Genomic DNA, 20,683 nt, shown 5'->3' with positions numbered 1-20,683 from the left:
AGGACACATGCAGCAGCTGGCTAGCTGTCCACCGACGTCTCGTTTCCCTTCTCTCACAGTGACAGAGTAATAATTACAAACATTTCCTTGGTACTCACTATGTGCCAGGCAGTGTTCTAGGTGCCAATGTTTTCACTCATTTGATCCTCACAACTCTGAGGTAAACACAGGATCACCCATTTTGGGGCAGAGAAAACAAAACCTCACACAGCTCTCAGGTGGCAAGATTTGAACCCCAGCCACTTGGCTCTGAGCCAATACTATCAATTCGTATTTCTGTTTTCTGGTGTTTTTCAGTTGGGGGGTGCACTATGAACCCCTTAGCAGGTTTTTAAATGATCACAATTTTGAAACAGAGGTGAGCATAAACAGCACTGGAAGTATCTGCAACAGCTGAAATGAGCTCTGAAGATTCATGATTACCACTGGTGACAGAGTCATAGGTTTTGCTAACACTATTTATAATACACTATAATATACTAGTACGTATAAATGTAATTCATAATAGAAGTTAAATTTGAGTTAGGGACTGGTGAAAATAAAGATGTTATTTTTCTCATCCAAATTCTTGGACCTGAATGCCAGATGGGCCCCAGGTTAAGAGCTCCTGCACTGGGCTATACTGCCACTCGTAACCTCTGGTTTTCACCTGTGCACATGAACCCTCGGCAAAGATATTTCTGAATCACCTGTGCATTTGGATATGACCATGAGACTAATGTCTGGCCAGTGGGAATGGTGTGTGTGACTTCTAGAAGTGTCCTTATGGGGAGACGGGGTCATATCCTTCATCCTTCCTTCCTGTTTAGAATGGGGCTATGATGGCTGGGGCTTCAGCAGCCATCTTGGGGTCTTGAGATAACCTGAGAATGGGGAGGGCAGGATGGAGGCCAAACAGAGAACAATGTGTAAGAGCCTGGGACCCTAACACCTAGAGTGCCACACCAGCTTGGATTGCCACCAGACTTTTTGACTGTGAGTCAGAAAAAAACTTCAAGATCATTTAAGTCTCACATATTTATAGAATTTTCCTGTAATTTACAGCCAACCTTAATCCCAACTAACCCAGTCAATGACCTAGTTCTGGAAACAAAGACATAAGGACAAATTGGCCAAGGAGCTTCCAGGAAAGATTTTCCTCTTTGACAAAAGGGAGGAGGACAAGAACCGGCTCCTTGCCCCAGTCGGCCCCTGCTTTCAGTGTGGTTCCACGAGGACGTAAGACAGCAGCTGATGCAGCAATCTCGTGACCACACGAAGCAGGTCAAAAGAACTGCACGCTCTAACCCAATTCTGTGATATCCTTGAGCTGCTGAACTTGTTATATGAGACAAAAGTGAACCCTTATTTAAATGACTGTTGGTTGAGTTCTCTGGAACGTTCCTGAGAGAGCAGCTATTAAAATCAATAAGAAACCTTCACTGTCCCTTCATCCAGTTGTAGCCATAAGAGTTCACTGTGCACTGTCCCCAAGCATGTCCCCACCAAGACCTACCACACTGGTCATCTATGGTTCCATGGCCACGCTTATCACCATGGGCTGGGGATGCCTGCATCCCCAGCAGTCCTCAGGCTAGTACATGAGACATAATAAATAAAATCTCCCTTCCCACCACTACATCCACATAGAAACACTACTCACTTTTTAAAACCCACGTCACGTTCAAGCCATGGAGCTTCCCTGACATGACCACGTACAGTATGAGCCCACAGGTAGTACATATTCCCTCCACAAGCCAGCCCAAAGGCCCTCCTATGGACTACAAGGCCCAACATGACGTGGTCCCTGTCCACGGATCCACTCTCACTTCCCACGCCCTCCTCTTGCTCCCTGGGTTCCTGTCACAGTGGTTCCCTTGACAGTAACTAAAATGCAAAGGTATTGTTAGCCCAGGTCTTCACACTTGCTGACTTGCTGCTTCCTCAGCCTGAGACACCCTTCCCCACAGACAGCCCAGGGCCCTCTCACTGCATTCACGCCCCTGCTTAATCCTCACCAATGACTACCCTGGGTAAACCAGCATGCCCCCGTCACTCTCTATACATCTTAACTCATCACTTCCGACATATGCAGCTGATCCTTGAACATGAGGGTTAGGGGTGCCCACCCTCTCCGCAGCTGAAAACCTGAGTATAACTTACAGTGGTCCCTCCGTATCTGAAGCTTCCCATCTGTGGATTCAACCAAGTGTAGATCATGTAGCACTGTAGTATTTACTACTGAAAACAACCCACATAAGTGGACCTGCACAGTTCAAATCCGTGTTGTTCAAGGGTCAACTGTTCTTCTTTGTTCACTGTTTATCCTTCCCCACTAGAATGTGGGCTTCACAAGGGCAGGGACTCTGTCTTCTGTACTCTGTGCCCCAAAATCCCAGGAGAGCGCCTGGCAAAGAGTAAGAGTCCAAAAGAATCTGGAGGAATATGCTCCGAACTGTTACTGTTTGGTAGAGCTCGTGGCTGATAATGAGCAGTGTGGAGGGGTCTGCAACATGGGTGCTTTAACAGTGACCCTAAGCCCGGGAAAATGCTCAGTGGGCCACACAAGTGCCTCTTCACCTTCTATCAAGTCCTAAACATCGGGACTTCCCTGGTGGCACAGTGGTTAAGAATCCGCCTGCCAATGCAAAGGACACGGGTTCGATCCCTGGTCCGGGAAGATCCCACATGCTGCAGAGCAACTAAGCCTGTGCGCCACAACTACTGAGCCTGCGCTCTAGAGCCCACGCGCCTAGAGCCCGTGCTCTGCAACGAGAAGCCACCGCAATAAGAAGCTCATGCACCACAACAAAGAGTAGCCCCCACTGGCCACAACTAGAGAAAGGCTGCACGCAGCAATGAAGACCCAACAGAGCCAAAAAAAAAAAAAAAAAAAAAGTCCTAAACATCCTTCCACCTCATTCCATGAAGAATCATGTTTTTAAATGAACATAATGTGTGTGGGTATGTGTGGGTGGATGGGTGTGAAAAGTTCTGCATCACCCAAGAGTGAAATGGGCCCCACAATCTCTCTTTCTGGAGCTTTTTTCTTTTTTAAAGTAACGAAGGAGCCAGTACTCTGGCTTCACCAATCAGCTAAGGGTCTCCAGATAAATCCCAGGCACCTCAAAGCTTGAGTTTCCTCACTGTAAGATGGTTATTACAACAATGCCTGCCTCACAGGATTGCTGGGACAATCAAATAAGGAAGACACAGAGACAGAGCCCGGCACGTAGCAAGCACCCAAGTGTTAACCATTATTCTCATCGTTATTTCTCACATATTTGTATTTCTTGAGCAGGGTAAAGAAAAAGGTAAACTGAAACAGAAAAAGTAATCTCACCACGTCCTTGGAAACTGCAGCACAAACAAATACTTCCCTAGCAGTTTGCCTGGTGTTATAATTATTTATGGATGTGCCTGTTCCCCCTTTTGGAAGGTGACTTGCCTCTGGGATGAAGAAGGGACACGACTACTACCAACTGGTGATTCCTGAACCTAGTACTGGGCTGGGCACATCAGAAAGCAAAAATATAAATATTTTTCAAGTTTTTAAAAATGCAGGCCCCCCAGTGAAGGCATGGCAGAGCCTGAAACTTGAACCCATGTTCTTCACCATCACCCTATACCAACTTCTTTTTAAACTCTCAGAGGGCAGCCTTATTCCTAAGTTCTGCTTCAAATCCCCATGTACTCCTTGAAAAGAAGTCGGAGCCTGTGCTGTCATATTTCTAAGATGAGGACACGGGCATGCTGCCACGATATCTTTGACCATGGTGAATACCTGCTGTCCTTACATTTTATCTCACTTAATCCTCACAACAGCCCTGCCAGGTGTGTCTTCCACCCTTTTCCTCATTTAACAAGAAAATCAAGGCCCAGAAGAGTTGAGTAACTCGTAAAGTGGCCAGTCCAGGATCTGAAACCCTGGAATGCGTCCACCCATGGCACTGCCTCCTCTGGGCCTACACGCTGTGCCCACAGGGGCCCAGCTCGGTGGTGAAGAGTGCTGCCCTGAAATCCAGTGCCCTTGGCTAAGTCCTAGTTTCAGTATTTACTGGGTGGTGTGACAATGACTGAGCAGCCTTATGTAAGAAATGGGAAAAGGGCTTCCCTGGTGGCGCAGTGGTTGAGAATCTGCCTGCTAATGCAGGGGACACACGTTCGAGCCCTGGTCTGGGAAGATCCCACATGCCGCGGAGCAACTGGGCCCGTGAGCCACAATTACTGAGCCTGCGCATCTGGAGCCTGTGGTCCGCAACAAGAGAGGCTGCGATAGTGAGAGGCCCGTGCACCGCGATGAAGAGTGGCCCCCGCTTGCCACAACCAGAGAAAGCCCTCGCACAGAAACGAAGACCCAACACAGCCAAAAATACATAAATAAGCCAAGCATTTGAAGCCCTTTAAAAAAAAAAAAAAAAAAGGGAAGAATTTCAGACTGAAGATTCATAGTCACATTCAGAATCTGATTTAATTTAAACAAGCTAACTGTAAAAGAACATTTCTGGAACAATCAGAGAAATCTGATTATGAACCGACTACTAGATGATACCAAAGAATCACTGTAAAAACTTTGTTAGCTGTGATAACGGCACTGTGGTTATTAAATGTCTGTTGCTTTACAGGTGCATAATGAAACACGTAGGAGAAAATATCTGGGGCCTGGGATTTATTTTTAAAATACTCAGCAAAAAAAAAGGGGGGGAGGGGAGAAGGATGAGGGACAGGTGAAAAAATGTGGTAAAACTTTAAAAAAACTGCTGAATCTGGATTTAGTACTATTTTCTCTGTTGTTTGAAATTTGACAATCAAAAAACATTTACTGGAAAGAAAACTAGCACCTATCTCAGATGTGTTTTGTGAAGACTCAACGAATGCACACAAAACACTTAGCAGGCTGGCATACAGCAGGGTTTCTCAACCTTGGCACCACTGACCCCTGGGCCATCCTCTGCGGTGGGGAAGGGCCTGGGCAGCGCGGGATGTCGGGCAGCATCCCTGGTCTCTCCCCCACTAGCTGCCTGCAGCACTCCCCCCACCAGTCGTGACAACCAAATATATCCCCAGACATCTGTCCCCTGGTAAGAACTGCTGCTCTAGAGTAACCATTAGAAGAATAGCTTTTAAAATGCCTGTAGCACCTCACCTCGGACAATTGAGGCCCTTGTTATTTCACCACCACCACCGGCAGACATTTAATGAAAACTTAAAATACATCAAGCACTGTTCTAAGCATTTACCACGTACTAACCTATTTAATCCTCGCAACACCCCTCTGAACTGCTAAATTAAAAATTATTCCCATTTTTTTCCTTTTTTTTTTTTTTCTGCCAAGCCGCGCAGCTTTAAGGATCCTGGTTCCCCAAATAGGGACTGAACCCTGGGCCCACAGCAGTGAAAGTGCTGAGTCCCAACCACTGGACCGACAGGGAATTCCCTATTCCCTTTTATAGATGAGAAAACTGAGGCAGAGACAGTATTAATAACATAGAAACCTGGCCTCTCAACCAGTGGACCACATTTTAAGAAACATGGTGCCCCAAACACCCCTGAGAGATAATGCAATCCAGCCACCGCCTCTTACTGGCTGGGGAGGTGATCTCTTTGCAGCTCACTTTCCCAAGTATAAAACCACAAGCTACCACGATAACTGAACAAGGTCATCACTTACTGAACGCCTTCTCTGAGGCAGTCACTTAACATGCCAATTCCACTGCAACTTCTCAACCAGGTAGATGCTGCTTCCTCATCATTATTCCTTACAGATGAGGAATCTGGACCCCAAAAAGGGGAAGGCACTGGTGCAGGGCACAAAGGGAGCAAACCGGTAGAGCTGGGATTCAAATCTCAGTCATCCTTGACTTCTCCTTCCACATCACTCCCCACGGTGCATCCAATCCATCAGCAAATCTCAACAACCCTGCTTTTCAAGATACCCCCAATCTCACCACTTCCCCCTACCTGCCTGCCAGCGCTGGTCCTGGCTGCTCTGCCATGGCATCCTGGTAAGTCTATCTGCTCCTGCCCAGCCCCTACTCGGCAGTCAGAAGTCAGAACATGTCATTTCTCTACACAAAGCCTTGAACTGGCTCCCCCACCTCACCAGAGCCTTTGCCCTACTGGTCCACAGGCCTCACCTGATCTAGCCCGGATTAGTCCTCACCTGCCACCACTTTGCCAGTCACTGTGCTGCAGCTACCACGCTGGCCTTATTCTCTGAACTCACTGAGCACGCTCCCATCTCAGGGAGCCAGCACGCACCTGGCACTCCTTACGTATTTCCTGAATAAATAATTCCCCTTCAGCCTTCAGTGCAATAAAAGTAACAAATAAACAAAAAGAAAAATTAAATTACTTGAAAATGTTTAAAAAAAAAAGGGCACTTCACCACCATCCTCAGGCTCCTACCACTTCTCCCTCTCAATCTCTACCTTGCAACCCAGCGACTACGGTATGCAGAATAATGGCCTCCCAAAGATGTCCATATCTTGAGCCCTAGAAGCTGTATGTCACTTTACATGGCAACAGGGACTTGGCAGGTGTGATCAAGGTTAAGGACCCTGAGATGGGGAGAGAATCCTGGATTACTCAGGTGGGCCCAATCTCATCACATGGATCCTTAAAATCAGAGACCCTCTCCCGGCTGGTCAGAAGGAGATGTGACTACAGTAGAACGGTCACAGAGACGCAACGCTGCTGGCTTTAGAGATGGACAAAGGGGCCACAAGCCAAGAAATGCAGGCAGCCTCCAGAACCTGGAAAATGGTAAAGGCACGGATTCTCCTCTAGAGCCTCCAGAAAGGACTATAATCCTGACAACACTGTGACTTCAGCCCAGTGAGACCTGTGTCAGACTACTGACCTCCAGAACTGTAAGATAATAAATTTGTGTTCTTTTAAACCACTACATTTACCTCAGGACTTTCCCACAGAGGGCTTCTCGCAATCTCATCACGATGGACAGTTTGGGTGGAGGCGGTCCTATGCATTGTACTTTTAGCAGAACCCTGACCTCTATCCACTAGACGCCAGTAGCACTTCCCCAGTTGTGACAAGCAAAAATGTCTCCAGATGTTGCCAATGTCCCCTCGTAGGCAAAAATCACCCTGGATTGAGAGCTAGTGCCATTATTTGTCTCCTCTCTCTTCCTGGAAGGCTCTTCCCCATCTTCTTTTGGGAGGTGACTCCTTCTTCTGGTCTTAAACTCTGCATCCTCGGAGGGGTTTTCCCTGACTGACCGTCTTAAAATGAATCTTCCCCACCCCACTCTGTGCTTGCTGGGTACTCTGCCCAGAAAGCCTCAAGGCTCCTTCCCCTGCCCCCTTCAGATCTTTGCTCAGACACCACCTTCTCAGCAAGGCCTTCAATGACCACTCTGAATCCGCATCCTCCACCCGCTTCCTTTATTTTTTCCGTAGTACTTATCCCCATCTAACATAATATGTATTTTCCTTATTGTCTTGTTTATTGTCTTTTTCCCCTCACTACAAGGTAAGCTCCACAAGGCCAGATTTTGTCTTTTTCCCTGTTGTATACCTGTGCCTAGAACAGTGCCCAACACAGAGCAGAGGCCCAATAATTTTTACTGACTCAGTATCACAACATCCTGCTGTTTCCTGTCCACCAACGTCTCATACGTGTGAACAATGTATTCGGTTCCGATTCACATCTGTCTCTTGTATAACAACTGGCATCACCATCAATCACACCCTCAGCACCACAGCTGATATGTGGCAGGTGTCTATTGGACCAACGAATTCCTACAACAGCCCTAGGAGTTAGACAATCACCTCTATTTGAGAGAAGAAGAAACCGAGGCTTGGAGAGATGAACTTGCCCATGTCAATCAGCAAGAAGTGGAAGAGCCAGGAGCTCACCCTCTGCCTGTCTGACTACTGAACTAGCGTCACAGCGCTGGGACCTCAGAGGCTGGGGGCTGGGCCAGTGCAACCCGCTCAATTTTATAAACGGGGAAATTGAGGCCCAGATGCGAACTCTTCAGTCACCACTCCCCATAACTACAGCTAGCCTTTATTGGACCCTTACAACAGACCAGGCGCCATTCTACGTGACTCGTATTATTAACTCGTTCAGTCCCTCACAACCACCCAATGAGACCGGGACTATTATTAGAGCAGTTTACGGAAAACAGAGGCCCAGATCCGTGAGGTAATCGGCACAAGGTCACTCGGCGGGTGAGAGGCGGGGCTGGGATGGGCAAACCCTAGAACCCTACCTCTTCTCAATCCCTCGCCGGCTGGCCTCTGGGCCCTGAGCCCCCTCCCCCCTCCCCAGAAATGTTAGCCCGTTTAGTACACTGCCCACCCCCCACGCAATGGGAGGCTCCCAGAAGGGGGGCGACTTTCCACCTCGTAATTTGCTGCTGAATTTAGCTAGTTGCTCCCTTGGGAATGGGCTTCCGCCTCCCTCTCCCCTTCGGGGTCTACACCACAAGTGGAGGCGGGTGGGAGAGCAGGAATTAGAAAGTCAGCTTTCACATCTCAGTCCCCATTTGGAGGGTATACCCCACAGCGCTGAGCCCCTACAGGGAGAAAACCTACCCGGGTCCCCATCAACCAGGCGGCCCCTCCCCAACTCGGAGCAAGTCACGCGCCCACCCCATCCCCAAGGGGCCATTCAAGGGCCGCCGCCGATCACCGAGCCCTCCCCTCGCCTCTCCCCGACCCAGTCGTCCAAGCCCCTGCTGGGCCGCGGCCCCCAAGGCCCGGGACCCTCCAAGCTTGCCCTCGCCCCCGCGCGCCGCTGGGCCGACACCCAATCCCAGGCGCCGTCTCACTGAGTCCGGGGACCGAGAGAGATAAGAGTGGAACGCTGATTGGCCGCCGCCCCCTTCCGCCACTCTCGGCGAACACTGAACCCTCTCCGCGAGGGACGCCCGTGCTCCCAGGTCCCCCTTCCCGTCTTCCTCAAGTCCCCCGTTGTCTCCGGACCTGAACATCCTCGTTGCGGAGCTCGTCTATGAGCACCGCGATGGGGTAGAGCGAGTCGTCGCCGTCGGCCGCCGCCATCTTGGCTCCGTCCTGTTCCTGTCAGACTGCGGCCAGCGCCTTACTAAAACGGGGCTAGGCAGGGGCTGGGCTGTGAGGAGGAAAAGAGGGCGTGGGGACGCCCGAGCCACTTTACAGGGGCTGCCCCACAGTTATTGCCCAATGACCGGGCCAAGCCTGCGTTTCTTTGGTCCGAACAAATGAAGTCCCGCCTACCGCCTATTTGCCATTGGCCGAAGGGACATTAAGTTTGCCAGAGCCTCGGAGAGGGGGAGGAGAAAACGGAAGTACGTAGTATCTTAGCGACAAAGATTGTGCCCGCCTACGTCGCCGCTAACAACGTCCTAGACGAGCAGTTGTTTCTAGCCAATGAGGGGCAGGATTGGGAGGTGGCGAAGCCCGTTCTCCGAGTCCCGGAGAAAGCTTCTGCTAGTGCGTCGCTAGGAGTGCTTGACGTCATGGTCGGGGGGGGAACCAGAACAGTCTGCAGGTTTCGGCTTGGGAGGCAGTGGCCCCCTCCGGTTGGCAGGCGGACTCCCAGAGCCTTTGTGCGGGAGGAGGAGTGAGTCTTTCATTTCTGCCTTACTATGCCGAGGCCCAGAGAAGGGTGGCGACTTGCCTTACTCTCTGGACAAAACTCACGCCCCTCAGGTTGGTATGTGGATCTGCTTACCGAACGCACGTCTCCCACCTCCCCTTTTTACTCTTCAGCGGTTCTGGAAAATTAGCTACCTGAGCATATCATGCTTTTTCATGCCAACAAGTCTTTGCCCAAACCGTACGTTCTATTTGGAGAGCAGTTCCTAGTAAATTGTCCGATCTCTACGTAAATATCTCCCTTTCCCTTCCTCTCTTTAGGCTTGGTCCTCAAGCCCCAGAGCCACATAATCTCGCTCGCTCGCTCTCTCAAAATTCCTTTCCCTTGGCTGGGGCTGTGACCATACACTGGAGTCTGTCGCCTCCCACAGCGTGAGAGCAGCGTAGAGGCTGACGAATCTCTGTTCCTTGCTTCACTCAACACAGCCCCTCACCCGCAATTTTAGAACCACGCTAACAGAGTTGGGGGATGGGGAGGCCTGGAATGCACCTTCCCCCTTATCGTGTCACTTCAAGGGCACAGCTGAGCTAGGACTCCAGGACAGGTCCAGGCATCTCTTCCAAAGACCCCTTACCCACTCCAGTTAGGAAACTACTCCCTATAAAAGGGGGTGGGGTGGGGGGAGACGTTGCCTATTTCAATCCTTGCCCTCCTTATTCCAAGGATCTTTCCCCCAACCCAACCGTGCTAGCCCACTGAGACTACAGGTTCCTTAGCTAAGGATGCACTTTAAATACCTTAGAATTTTATTTGTCAGTTATACCTCAGTAAAGCTCCCCCCCCCCAAAAAAAGTCCCAAGTGTGCCTTGCAGAGATAGTCTCTGCATTGGACAGATGCAGTCAGCAGCTTGATTCTGGTCAGACTCTTCAAAGAGCAGGCCCTGACCGTGAGCATCTCAATGAGTGACCCAGACAATTCTCTCAGCACTGCAGTTTGTTTCTACGGTTCACATCCTAAAAGAGGGATGTCCAAGTGGCACAGTAAACACCTGTGTGCCACTTGGACACAGTGGCAGCAGTCCAGGTCCCTGGCCAGTGATGAGAACAATCACATCTGCTTTCTATTCTTGCAGAGCTCGCACTAAGACTAACCAGCCACAGTGGCCCAGGGGACACCTTTAGGTTTCAGCTTACTTAAACCATCAGTATAGTCAGACCATGCATTTAGGGAAGAGTCTCAGAGAACTGAGGGTTGGTAGTGCCAGTGGCTTTGGGTACAGTGTAGAGCTTAAAATTTCCCCCAAAGGGATAGGTACCACTTATTCCTGTAAAGCCAGGATGTTGCTGGAGCCAGTCTGGGTTCATTCTTGAATAAGTGTGTTGCATGAGATGCAGGACTTTGGGGGCCCTTCCTACCTTGCTGGTAGTGGAGTCCAAGCTGATTCATCCCCAGATTTGGAATATCAAGCCAGAGAGTCACAAGGCTTCTACAGATCAAGCTTCAGTTTTGAGGCGCATTTACTAGCAAGCTAATTACTGCTTTTTAAAAGCAGTGCACCTGTTAGTAGTGTCAGAGTGGCCCTGAGTTCATAAAGCAATGGGGACTTTTAGGTGGAGGCTGCATCCCTTTGCCAGAGGCTGTAACTGACAAAATCATCAGGACATTATCTCCCATGTCCCAGGAGTCTAGTAAGGGCTGAGCCTCCTTTAGATAACGGGGAGTCAAAGACAACAGTTTTTCCTTCACTGCTGGAAGGATTGAGCATTGTAATCTGAGTCCCACTGAGTCCCATTAAACTTTCGCTGGAAAACAGGACTTGCATTTGGTCAGGTTATATCAGCTGCCCCAACTGGCAGAGATGTGATGACAAGTTAGACAGGGCTGTGGAGACTGAGGCCTCTCACTTGCCAACAAAGAGAATATCATTTATATAATGAAAACTTTGTACATCAGAGGTTAGTGGCACTTGATTGAAATCCTTACCCATCCTCTGTTACCTCTGGTGACAAGTAAAAAGGTAGTTTGTCTCACTAACACTTGTCTACCAGCATCTCACCCTCCCTGGAATACTCACCTCTGGCCCTTGTGGGATAGGGAAACACAAGCATGTAACACAACAATTCCTGATATATTCTGATGTGGAATGTTGAATTTTTCCAAAGGATCCTGCTGTTGTCTGTTTGTGTGCACTCAAAATTCAAATATTGAAACCTAACCCCCAAGGTGATGGTATGAGGAGATGGAGCCTTTGCCAGGTGATTAGGTCATTGAGGGCAGAGCCCTCATAAACGGGATTATAATGACCTTTCAAAAGAGGCCTGAGAGAGCCTTGCCCCCTTATGCCTTGTGAAGATACAACAAGAAGTCTGCAACCCAGAAGAGGGCCCTCACCTGACCATGCTGACACCTTCATCTCAGAATTCCAGCCTCCAGGAGATATAAATTGATGTTTATGAGCCACCCAGTCTGTGGACTGTTTTTTTTATAGCAGCCCAAACAGACTGAGATAGACCCCCAACTACCTCATCACTTTAGCTTCCCTCTGCAATTGTGATAATGCACTAAGGTTGTTCGTTGTATGGCTCAGTCACTACCCCATCCTCATTGCCAAGACTTCCAAGAAATGTAAAGGGTGTAAGATTTTACCCCATTTGCAAACCAAGTTACTTGCCAGTTTCACAGATGCTGGCACAAGACGTGAGACGCCTGGGACTGAGACAGAATATTATTATTTGTGGCACAACAGGCAGCAAGAGCTTCAAGTTCACACCTGTTCCCACTGCTCCCACAAGCCCCATGGGGGCCATGCAAAGAGGTCCCAGTGGATGCTGCACATAAAGTGGGGTTTCGTGTCACAGATGGATAACATTATGCTTAAGAAATCCTTATCTTTTAATGTGGATTATAAGTACACCAACCAACCTTTCCCTCTGAGGAAGGCATTCTCTTTATTATATTAGTTAGGTAATGAATCTGCCCTTGCCTCCAAGACAGACACTACTGCTATCTTCCAAGGCTGTTATACAAAAACCCTTTCAAAATAGTCCAGAACAGAAGCTGATATAAGACATGAAAAAAAAAATTGAGAGGCTCATGGAGAACTGTCTCCTGATAAGGTGCACCTTCCCCTTCAACTTTTGGGAAGAAGTGAGTAAAAAGATTCATTGAAGATTTCTGATACCAAGACTGACCTTGGCTGTGTGGTGCTGTGCGATTGTTAAAAGACTGGACAAGTAAGAAAGAGACAGATTTATCAGGAGACTTTGTGGACGAGGTGACATTAACCTGGGTGAGCAGTGAGAGGTGAGAGCAAATGAAAAGAAAGAATAATGTCACATATTCTGAATAAACTGAAATTTGCTGGCCTATCAGAAGAATGTCTGATTCACTGTCCACACATACAACAAGTCAATTCTGGATGGACTGCTGATCTAAATTTTAAAGCTAAATAAAATTTTTAAAGTAAAACAAAGGCAAACATCTCTTGTCATCTTGGAATGGGGAAATATTTCTTAAACAGAATAATAAACATTATAAAGGAGGAAATACTAAGTTACATTAAAATTAAGGCTTTCTCCTCTTTGACACACACACACACACGCACACAGGAAGACAGAGAGAACATGAGATAAAGGAAATCAAGAATGGCATCATGTCCAGCAGTTACATAGAACTACTACAAATCAATAAGAAGAAGGCAACACAATAGAAAACAATGGATAAACTAAGCTAAAACATACATTTCAGAGAGGTTTCCCAGTAAAGAGAAATAAATATGTGAAAATATGTTCAACTTCCATAACAGTGAAGGAAATAAAATTACTACTTGATACCATCACATACCAATCAGAAGTCCAAAATAAAAATGAAAATAAAAAATTGGAAGTGTTGACAACGATGTCGGTAAACCAAGAATCTCCTACACTGCTGGTGAGTGTGGAAATTGGGCCAAACATTTTCCAAACCTCTTTGGCACTGTCTCTAAAAGGTAAAGATGTAAATCTGTCACCCAACAATTCTGTTACTACATATATTGCCAACAGAAATTAGTATGCGCCTCATCAAAACATGTTCTCAATTTACATAGCAGCACTATTCCTAATAGTCCCAAACTGAAAACAACCCATATGCCAACTAACGGTGGAATGATTAAAGTAATTGTTTTATATTCACATAATAGAATCCTACACAGCAATGCAAACGAATGATCAATAACAACACCCAGCAATAAATTCACAAACAGCGTGAGAAATGACAAAAGCCAAATACAGAAAAAGTTTATGCTTCATCACTTATTTTACATAAAATTCAAACACTCTAAAGTGATGTATACTGTTGGATGTCAGAGCAGTGGTTACCCTGAGGAATAGTGAATAGGAAGGAAGAGCAGAGAGCTTCTGGGAGCCTGACAATATTCGATTTACAGATCTAGGTACTGAGTCCCAAAATGTGTTCACTCTGAATTTTCATTGAGCTCTGCACGTATAAACTGTGCATGTGTCTTTACATTTTTAAAATACATATTGCCAATCAAAAAGATAGGATACACTGTCAGAATGACTATCATCAAAAAGATCACTCCTGGGCTTCCCTGGTGGCACAGTGGTTAAGAATTCGCCTGCCAATGCAGGGGACATGGGTTCGAGTCCTAGTCCGGTAAGATCCCACATGCCGCAGAGCAACTAAGTCGTGTGCCACAACTACTGAGCCCGTGTGCTGCAACTACTGAAGCCCCCAGGCCTAGAGCCCGTGCTCCACAAGGGAAGCCACCGCAGTGAGGAGCCCGCACACCACAACGAAGAGTAGCATCTGCTTGCTGTAACTAGAGAAAGCCTGTGGGCAGCAACGAAGACCCAACGCAGCCAAAAATAAATAAATAAATAAAATTTATTTTAAAAAAAAATCACTCCTGGGTACATATCTGAGGAAAACGAAAACACTAATTCAAAAAGATATATGCACCTCAATGTTCATAGCAGCATTATTTAAATAGCCAAGGTACGGAAGCAAATTGAATTACCAACAGATGAATGGATAAAGAATATTGTGATATATATATAGAGATATATATGTACACACACACAATGGAATACTACTCAGCAGTAAAAAATAATGAAATTTTGCCATTTGCAACAACATGGATGCACTTGGAGAGTATTATGCTTAGTAAATATGTCAGAGAGAAAGAAATACTACATGATATAACTTATATGTGGAATCTAAAAAATAGAACAAACTAGTGAATATAACAAAAAAAACCAGGGACTTCCCTAGTGGCGCAGTGCTTAAGAATCTGCCTGTCAATGCAAGGGACACAGGTTCGAGCCCTGGTCTGGGAAGATCCCACATGCCATGGAGCAACTAAGCCCGTGCACCACAATTACTGAGCCTGCGCTCTAGAGCCTGCAAGCCACCACTACTGAGCCCAAGTGCCACAACTACTGAAGCCCAAGTGCCACAACTACTGAAGCCCACACGCCTAGAGCCCATGCTCCGCAACAAGAGAAGCCACCACAAGGAGAAGCCCGGGCACCATAACAAAGAGGAGCCCCCGCTCACCACCACTAGAGAAAGCCCATGAGCAGTAACAAAGACCCAACGCAGCCAAAAATAAAACAAACAAATAGATTAAAAAAAAAAAAAGAAACAGACTGAAAGATACAGAGGTTACCAGTGGGGAGAGGTAAAGGGGCAGAGGGTAGGGGATTAAGAGTTGCAAACCACTATGTATAAAATAAATAAGGTACAGGGATATATTGTACAGCACAGGAAATACAGCCAATATTTTATACTAACAATAACAGGAGTATAAATTTTAAATACAGTGAATCATTATGTTGTAGATCTGACACTTATATAATATCATAAATATTACAGAATATACCTCAATTTAAAAAACACTAAATTTAAAAAAAAGTGGAAACAACAGTTAATAAATAAACAAGTAAACAAATAAATTCCTCTTTGGAGCCTTCTGAAAAAAAAGATGAGATACAGAAAATAGATTATTGTTGCAACATCCTCATATTGTAAAAATGGCACTGTGATTAGCTTCTGAATATATGCTGTAATTTCGGGGTAAAGCTAACAAATAATGAGTATACAACTTTTCAAAGAAAAGATATGAATTATAATGTAGAATTATATTTAAAAATTAATAGAAAAGAAGTTAGCATAGATAAACTAAGAAAATACCCTAGGGGGGACTTCCCTGGTGGTACAGTGGTAGAAAATCTGCCTTCCAATGCAGGGGCCGCGGGTTTGATCTCTGGTCAGGGAACTAAGATCCCACATGCTGCAGGGCAACTAAGCCCGCGCGCCACAACTACTGAACTCGCGAGCCTCAGTTAGAGCCCTCGTGCTGCAAACTACAGAGTCCACATGCCCTGGAACCTGCGTGCCACAACTAGAGAAGAGAAAACCCGCAGGCCACAACTAGAGAGAAGCTCGTGCACCGCAACAAAGGTCCCGCATGCGGCAACTGAGACCCAACACAGCCAAAAATAAATAAGATAAATTAATTTAAAAGAATACTCTAGGGCTTCCCTGGTGGCACAGTGGTTGAGAGTCCGCCTGCCGATGCAGGGGACACGGGTTTGTGCCCCGGTCCGGGAAGATCCCACATGCCACGGAGCGGCTAGGCCCGTGAGCCATGGCCGCTGAGCCTACGCCTCCGGAGCCTGTGCTCCGCAACGGGAGAGGCCACAGCAGTGAGAGGCCCGGGTACCGCAAAAAAAAAAAAAAGAATACTCTATTATTATACTATCAATTATAGTATTAAATTTACATAAACTAATTTTTAAATTTTATTATTTATTTATTTTATTTATTTTTGGCTGCACTGGGTCTTCATTGCTACGCGCGGGCTTTCTCTAGTTGCGGCGAGCGGGGGCTACTCTTTGTTGCGGTGCGCAAGCTTCTCATTGTGGTGGCTTCTCTTGTTGTGGAGCTCGGGCTCTAGGCATGTGGGCTTCAGTAGTTTTGGCTCGCGGGCTCAGTAGTTGTGGCTCATGGGCTCTAGAGCGCAGGCTCAGTAGCTGTGGCGCACGGACTTAGTTGCTCCGCGGCATGTGGGATCTTCCCGGACCAGGGCTTGAACCCGTGTCCCCTGCATTGGCAGGCGGATTCTTAACCACTGCGTCACCAAAGAAGCCCAGCATAAACTAATTTTTTAATCAAAAATTTTTATTATATTCTTGAATGTTTTTTTGAGATATGGCCAAATAATAGAATTAAAGTAGGAAAATGAAAAAACATTTCCTGGAGTGTTAAGAAGCAACTAGCGTGGCAATATACTCCTCAGATAACATACACTTTGAGATTTGTCATTGTAATTAGTACTATTTTAAATTTTTCTTAATGTACAACTTTCCAATATACTGACTGATGGATAACAAACATGACTGACTTTATATGTGTATATATGTGTGTGTATATATATATACACACACACACATACATACATATATATACATGGATCACAGACCCATATATACACATTTGTAGGTATGTGTCTACCTATATATTTTTCTTCTTCCTTTGTGATCTAGTTTCTGGTAAATATTTAAGTGTCTCATGTGAAATAAAAATATTGATTTCTCTCTGTGATACAAGGTTCAATCTATATATCAATTTGGTCAAAATAACTCTTTTGCTTTTCAACCTGTTGAATAGTCAATACTGTCATTGGCTTCAGAATATCAATACAGAGAAAACCATATAAAAATCTCTCCTAATTTTGAGGCAATATCCACATTGCTCATTTAAAATCAAGGAGCCCCAGGGAATTCTGTGGCAGTCCCATGGTTAGGACTCTGCGTGTCCGCTACAGGGAACCCGGGTTTGATCCCTGGTCGGGAAACTAAGATCCCACAAACTGAGTGGTGGGGCAAGAAAAAAATAATCAAGGAACCCCAGACTACAAATTCCACATACACAAAATGGATCCATGTCTTTCCCTTTCAAATGGCTCTTCCTGCAATGCTCTGAATTTAATGGAAGTCTCCAGCAGAAACTAATTTCATCGCTTTAGGGACACAAGCAATACCTATAAACCTCTTTCTTGACAACTTGCCCAAGCCATCTTCACAAAAGAGAAAAAGGTGCCTTCTACAGATCCCAACTCCATGCTATTCACATCTTTTTTAATTGTCACAATCACCTGATATTACTTCAAAATATGGTAAAATGCAATGTTATGCTCTCCTTTGCTGACTCCAGTTCAATCTGGCCATTTCTACCTGAGAATGTTTAAACATGCTCACCTCCCTATATAACATATCATTTCAAATACATAACTGCCGTCTAAGGACATAATGGACCAAAACTCATGACCGGCTCCCAAAAGCTTGACTCAAGGACTGAATTTCCCCTCCAGCACTATTGTCTTCAGTTTCAGTAATGATCTGCCACACGCTCTTCCATTTTCACAGACGTCTTCTTAATATTCCACGTCTACTACATTCTTCAGAAAGGTACTGTGATACATTTACGTTATATACGCTCCTACACTTCTCCAAAAGATCCACATTGTTTCAGGACCTGAGGTTTATTATTGCATAAATTCTGAGCTCCTCCAGTAAAAGTACTAGTAAAACTTCCATAAGTATTTACATGATAATTATATATTTAATTACAATTACTATTATAACATTGTTTACTTTGAAGAAGATGCTCCCATGTCCTGTTTACCATCCTCTGGTAAGCCACTCACAATGTCACTAAGGACCCTGAGAGAAGTGAGTGAATTACCAAATGAATACAGTCCAAATACACACATTTTACATTTTTCTCATAGGATTAGGAGAATTTTTATTCCTTACCCCAGCAAAGCAGAGCCTGGACATTCTGGAGTCACAGCTCATGAGCTGAAAAGGGCTGACAGTGGGGAAACATGAACTATTTATTGCAGAGGTTTTCAAAAAGAAAAACTCAATACTGTTAAAAGACAAAATAATATTATTGATGAAGGAAAGGGTGTTGAAATAGATTAGGTGCTCACCAGCAGAAGGACAGTTTTGGTGGCTCTGGACTCAAGGGAGGATACGGAGGAGACACTGATCCTATGAATGTTTTGGGCCCTCTGCTTATGCCTGTACAGGATGAAAACCGTGGAGCCACTGGCCAGGATCATGAGCACAAAACATAAGACATCAGGGAAGGATAGCAATGCTGCATGTAATGCGTCTCTGGTTTGGTCATGACAAACAGCAGAACAGTGTCTGAAACTTTTTCTGTTTCTGATGCTCTGGTTTCTCAATATTCTACTCATGCACATAGGATAAATGACATTTACCAACATGTTCAGGATCCAGCACAGGATAACTGGAGGAACAAAGCACCTGAGAGCGTTCACTTTAAGCTCTGCCCACCTGGAGGTCCGGGGACTGATCTGACGGCCTGGAAGACACTCAAGAGGCAGGTGGTGCCAATGGACACTCCCCTGCCCACCGCACGGACATACGGGAAAAATCTGCAAGTAAAATCACTGTCCATGTGGTACCACCCAAAATCTCTCACTGTGGGATCCAGTAGAAAACAGAACCAAGATGTTGGCTGTCGTCACATTCCTGACAATAAAATCTATGGTCCTCAGCCCATACCCAGTGCAATAAAGCAAGAAATAATGGTAAAGAATACAGAAATTCCCCAGGATTCCAAATATAGCCTGTAATAAAAAGGTCGTTCCTACTGCCAAATCCCTCGCAGCCATGCTGTCAGGTGTCAATGACTGATGCTTGTCTTCTGAGCTAGAGGATCCTGATTGAAAATATGAGGCATGGACCACAGGTACCAGGACAACTGAAATCCAACATTCTCCACTTACCAATAATTCTGACTTTGAAGTAATTACTTAAAGTTTTCCTGTCATGTAAATGCTTCCAAGGGTTGAACGTATATCCATTAAAGAACACTTGCAATGTACAGATCACTAGGATGAAACCACACATGCGTTAACTTCTTTATTCCTCACAAATTCACGAGTCAGACGCTATTATATTCCTTATACAGATGAGGCAAACTTCGGCACTGAAAGGTGAAGTGTGCCCTCTAAATTCACTCACTGGTTAGGGGCAGATGGTTAGTGGGGATTTGACCCTGGCTGGGGTGCGTTTAATCCAGAATACACTCAAATACTGGTCACCTGCGTTCCTCCAATAAGCCAGATATAAATTTAGTTTTGCTTTTGCACCTTGTCAGTTCAATTTATGTTGGCGGAATTTTATTTTAAAATTTTGGTAGTGACATGTTTCCACGTATTGAAAGAGACTTATTCTGTATGTAAATACAAGCTCTGAATAAAGCTTTAGAGATTCAACTAAATGTAAAGGTACTGACTGCAGTATAACTGCAGGTGCAGGTACCTGCCCCCATGACAAGGTGGATTTAGTGAACGCAAGAATGGCTCAACATTAGGATGGAAACTGAAAGACTCATTTACTTTCGTTCCTGGACAGAAGTACAGTGGCACAAGTCACAGGAACTATGGGAAAGGAAACACTGATACCTGATAAATAAGTGCATGGTAGAAACAAAATTATCATTAATTTCAGATATGTATATATATTTATTAATACCTAAGTCAAATAAAAATATTAGCAGTACGGCAAGATTTGTGAAAGATATGAAACTACAAGACACATGCAAAATCGAATGTTATGGTGAGCCACTTGTGTACTGGATAAATGACATACATTTTTTGGATCGGTATTATAATATTTAAAAGCAGCATAAATATCACAAGATACTTCAGAGCCTAAAACTGGTATCTGACACATATACAGTTCCACTTCTCTTAAATTCTGCTTCCCTAACTTTACGTGGGAAGAGCCTCTCCATAATTAATAGAGACACAATTATTAAATCTACTCAGCACTTCATACAGCAGTAGTTAGAGAAAACGTTTATAATATATGACAGCAACGGCTGCTAAACACGTTGTTTTTGCAGAGGATCAGATGATTCCTACAGATTCATCCTACTCTTTGTTACAAGTCTGGGGTACTATGGCCGTACTTCTCAACCTAAAAACTATGTCTATGACTCCTGAAAAGTAGACTGAAACAGCAGATGGACTGGGGAAATACAGTCCTTAAGCACATGAAAAATCAGATGTCATTATCACTTGGATTAAACCACAAAAATCAGTTAGCGAGG

General features: G+C 45.4%; 1 protein-coding gene and 1 pseudogene across 2 annotated transcripts in view; both read right to left on the bottom strand.

Annotated features, from left to right (window-relative positions):
• The window catches only part of PPP2R1A (protein phosphatase 2 scaffold subunit Aalpha), a 33,405-nt gene extending 24,236 nt beyond the window's left edge, over window positions 1-9,169 (bottom strand). The window contains exon 1 of the mRNA XM_079906768.1: window positions 8,931-9,169. Coding sequence (XP_079762894.1) covers window positions 8,931-9,008 — 78 coding nt within the window. The 5' untranslated portion in view covers window positions 9,009-9,169. The remainder of the gene's footprint in view (window positions 1-8,930) is intronic.
• A 9,346-nt stretch (window positions 9,170-18,515) lies between these two features.
• On the bottom strand, window positions 18,516-19,238 carry LOC307178551 (vomeronasal type-1 receptor 4-like; annotated as a pseudogene). Its single transcript has one exon. The product of its transcript is annotated as a vomeronasal type-1 receptor 4-like (transcript).
• Window positions 19,239-20,683: the final 1,445 nt, after the last annotated feature.

Source organism: Stenella coeruleoalba, assembly GCF_951394435.1.
Source record: "Stenella coeruleoalba genome assembly, chromosome: 20".
In the NCBI taxonomy this organism is placed as follows: domain Eukaryota; kingdom Metazoa; phylum Chordata; class Mammalia; order Artiodactyla; family Delphinidae; genus Stenella; species Stenella coeruleoalba.
This window is presented reverse-complemented; position numbering and strand designations above follow the sequence as displayed.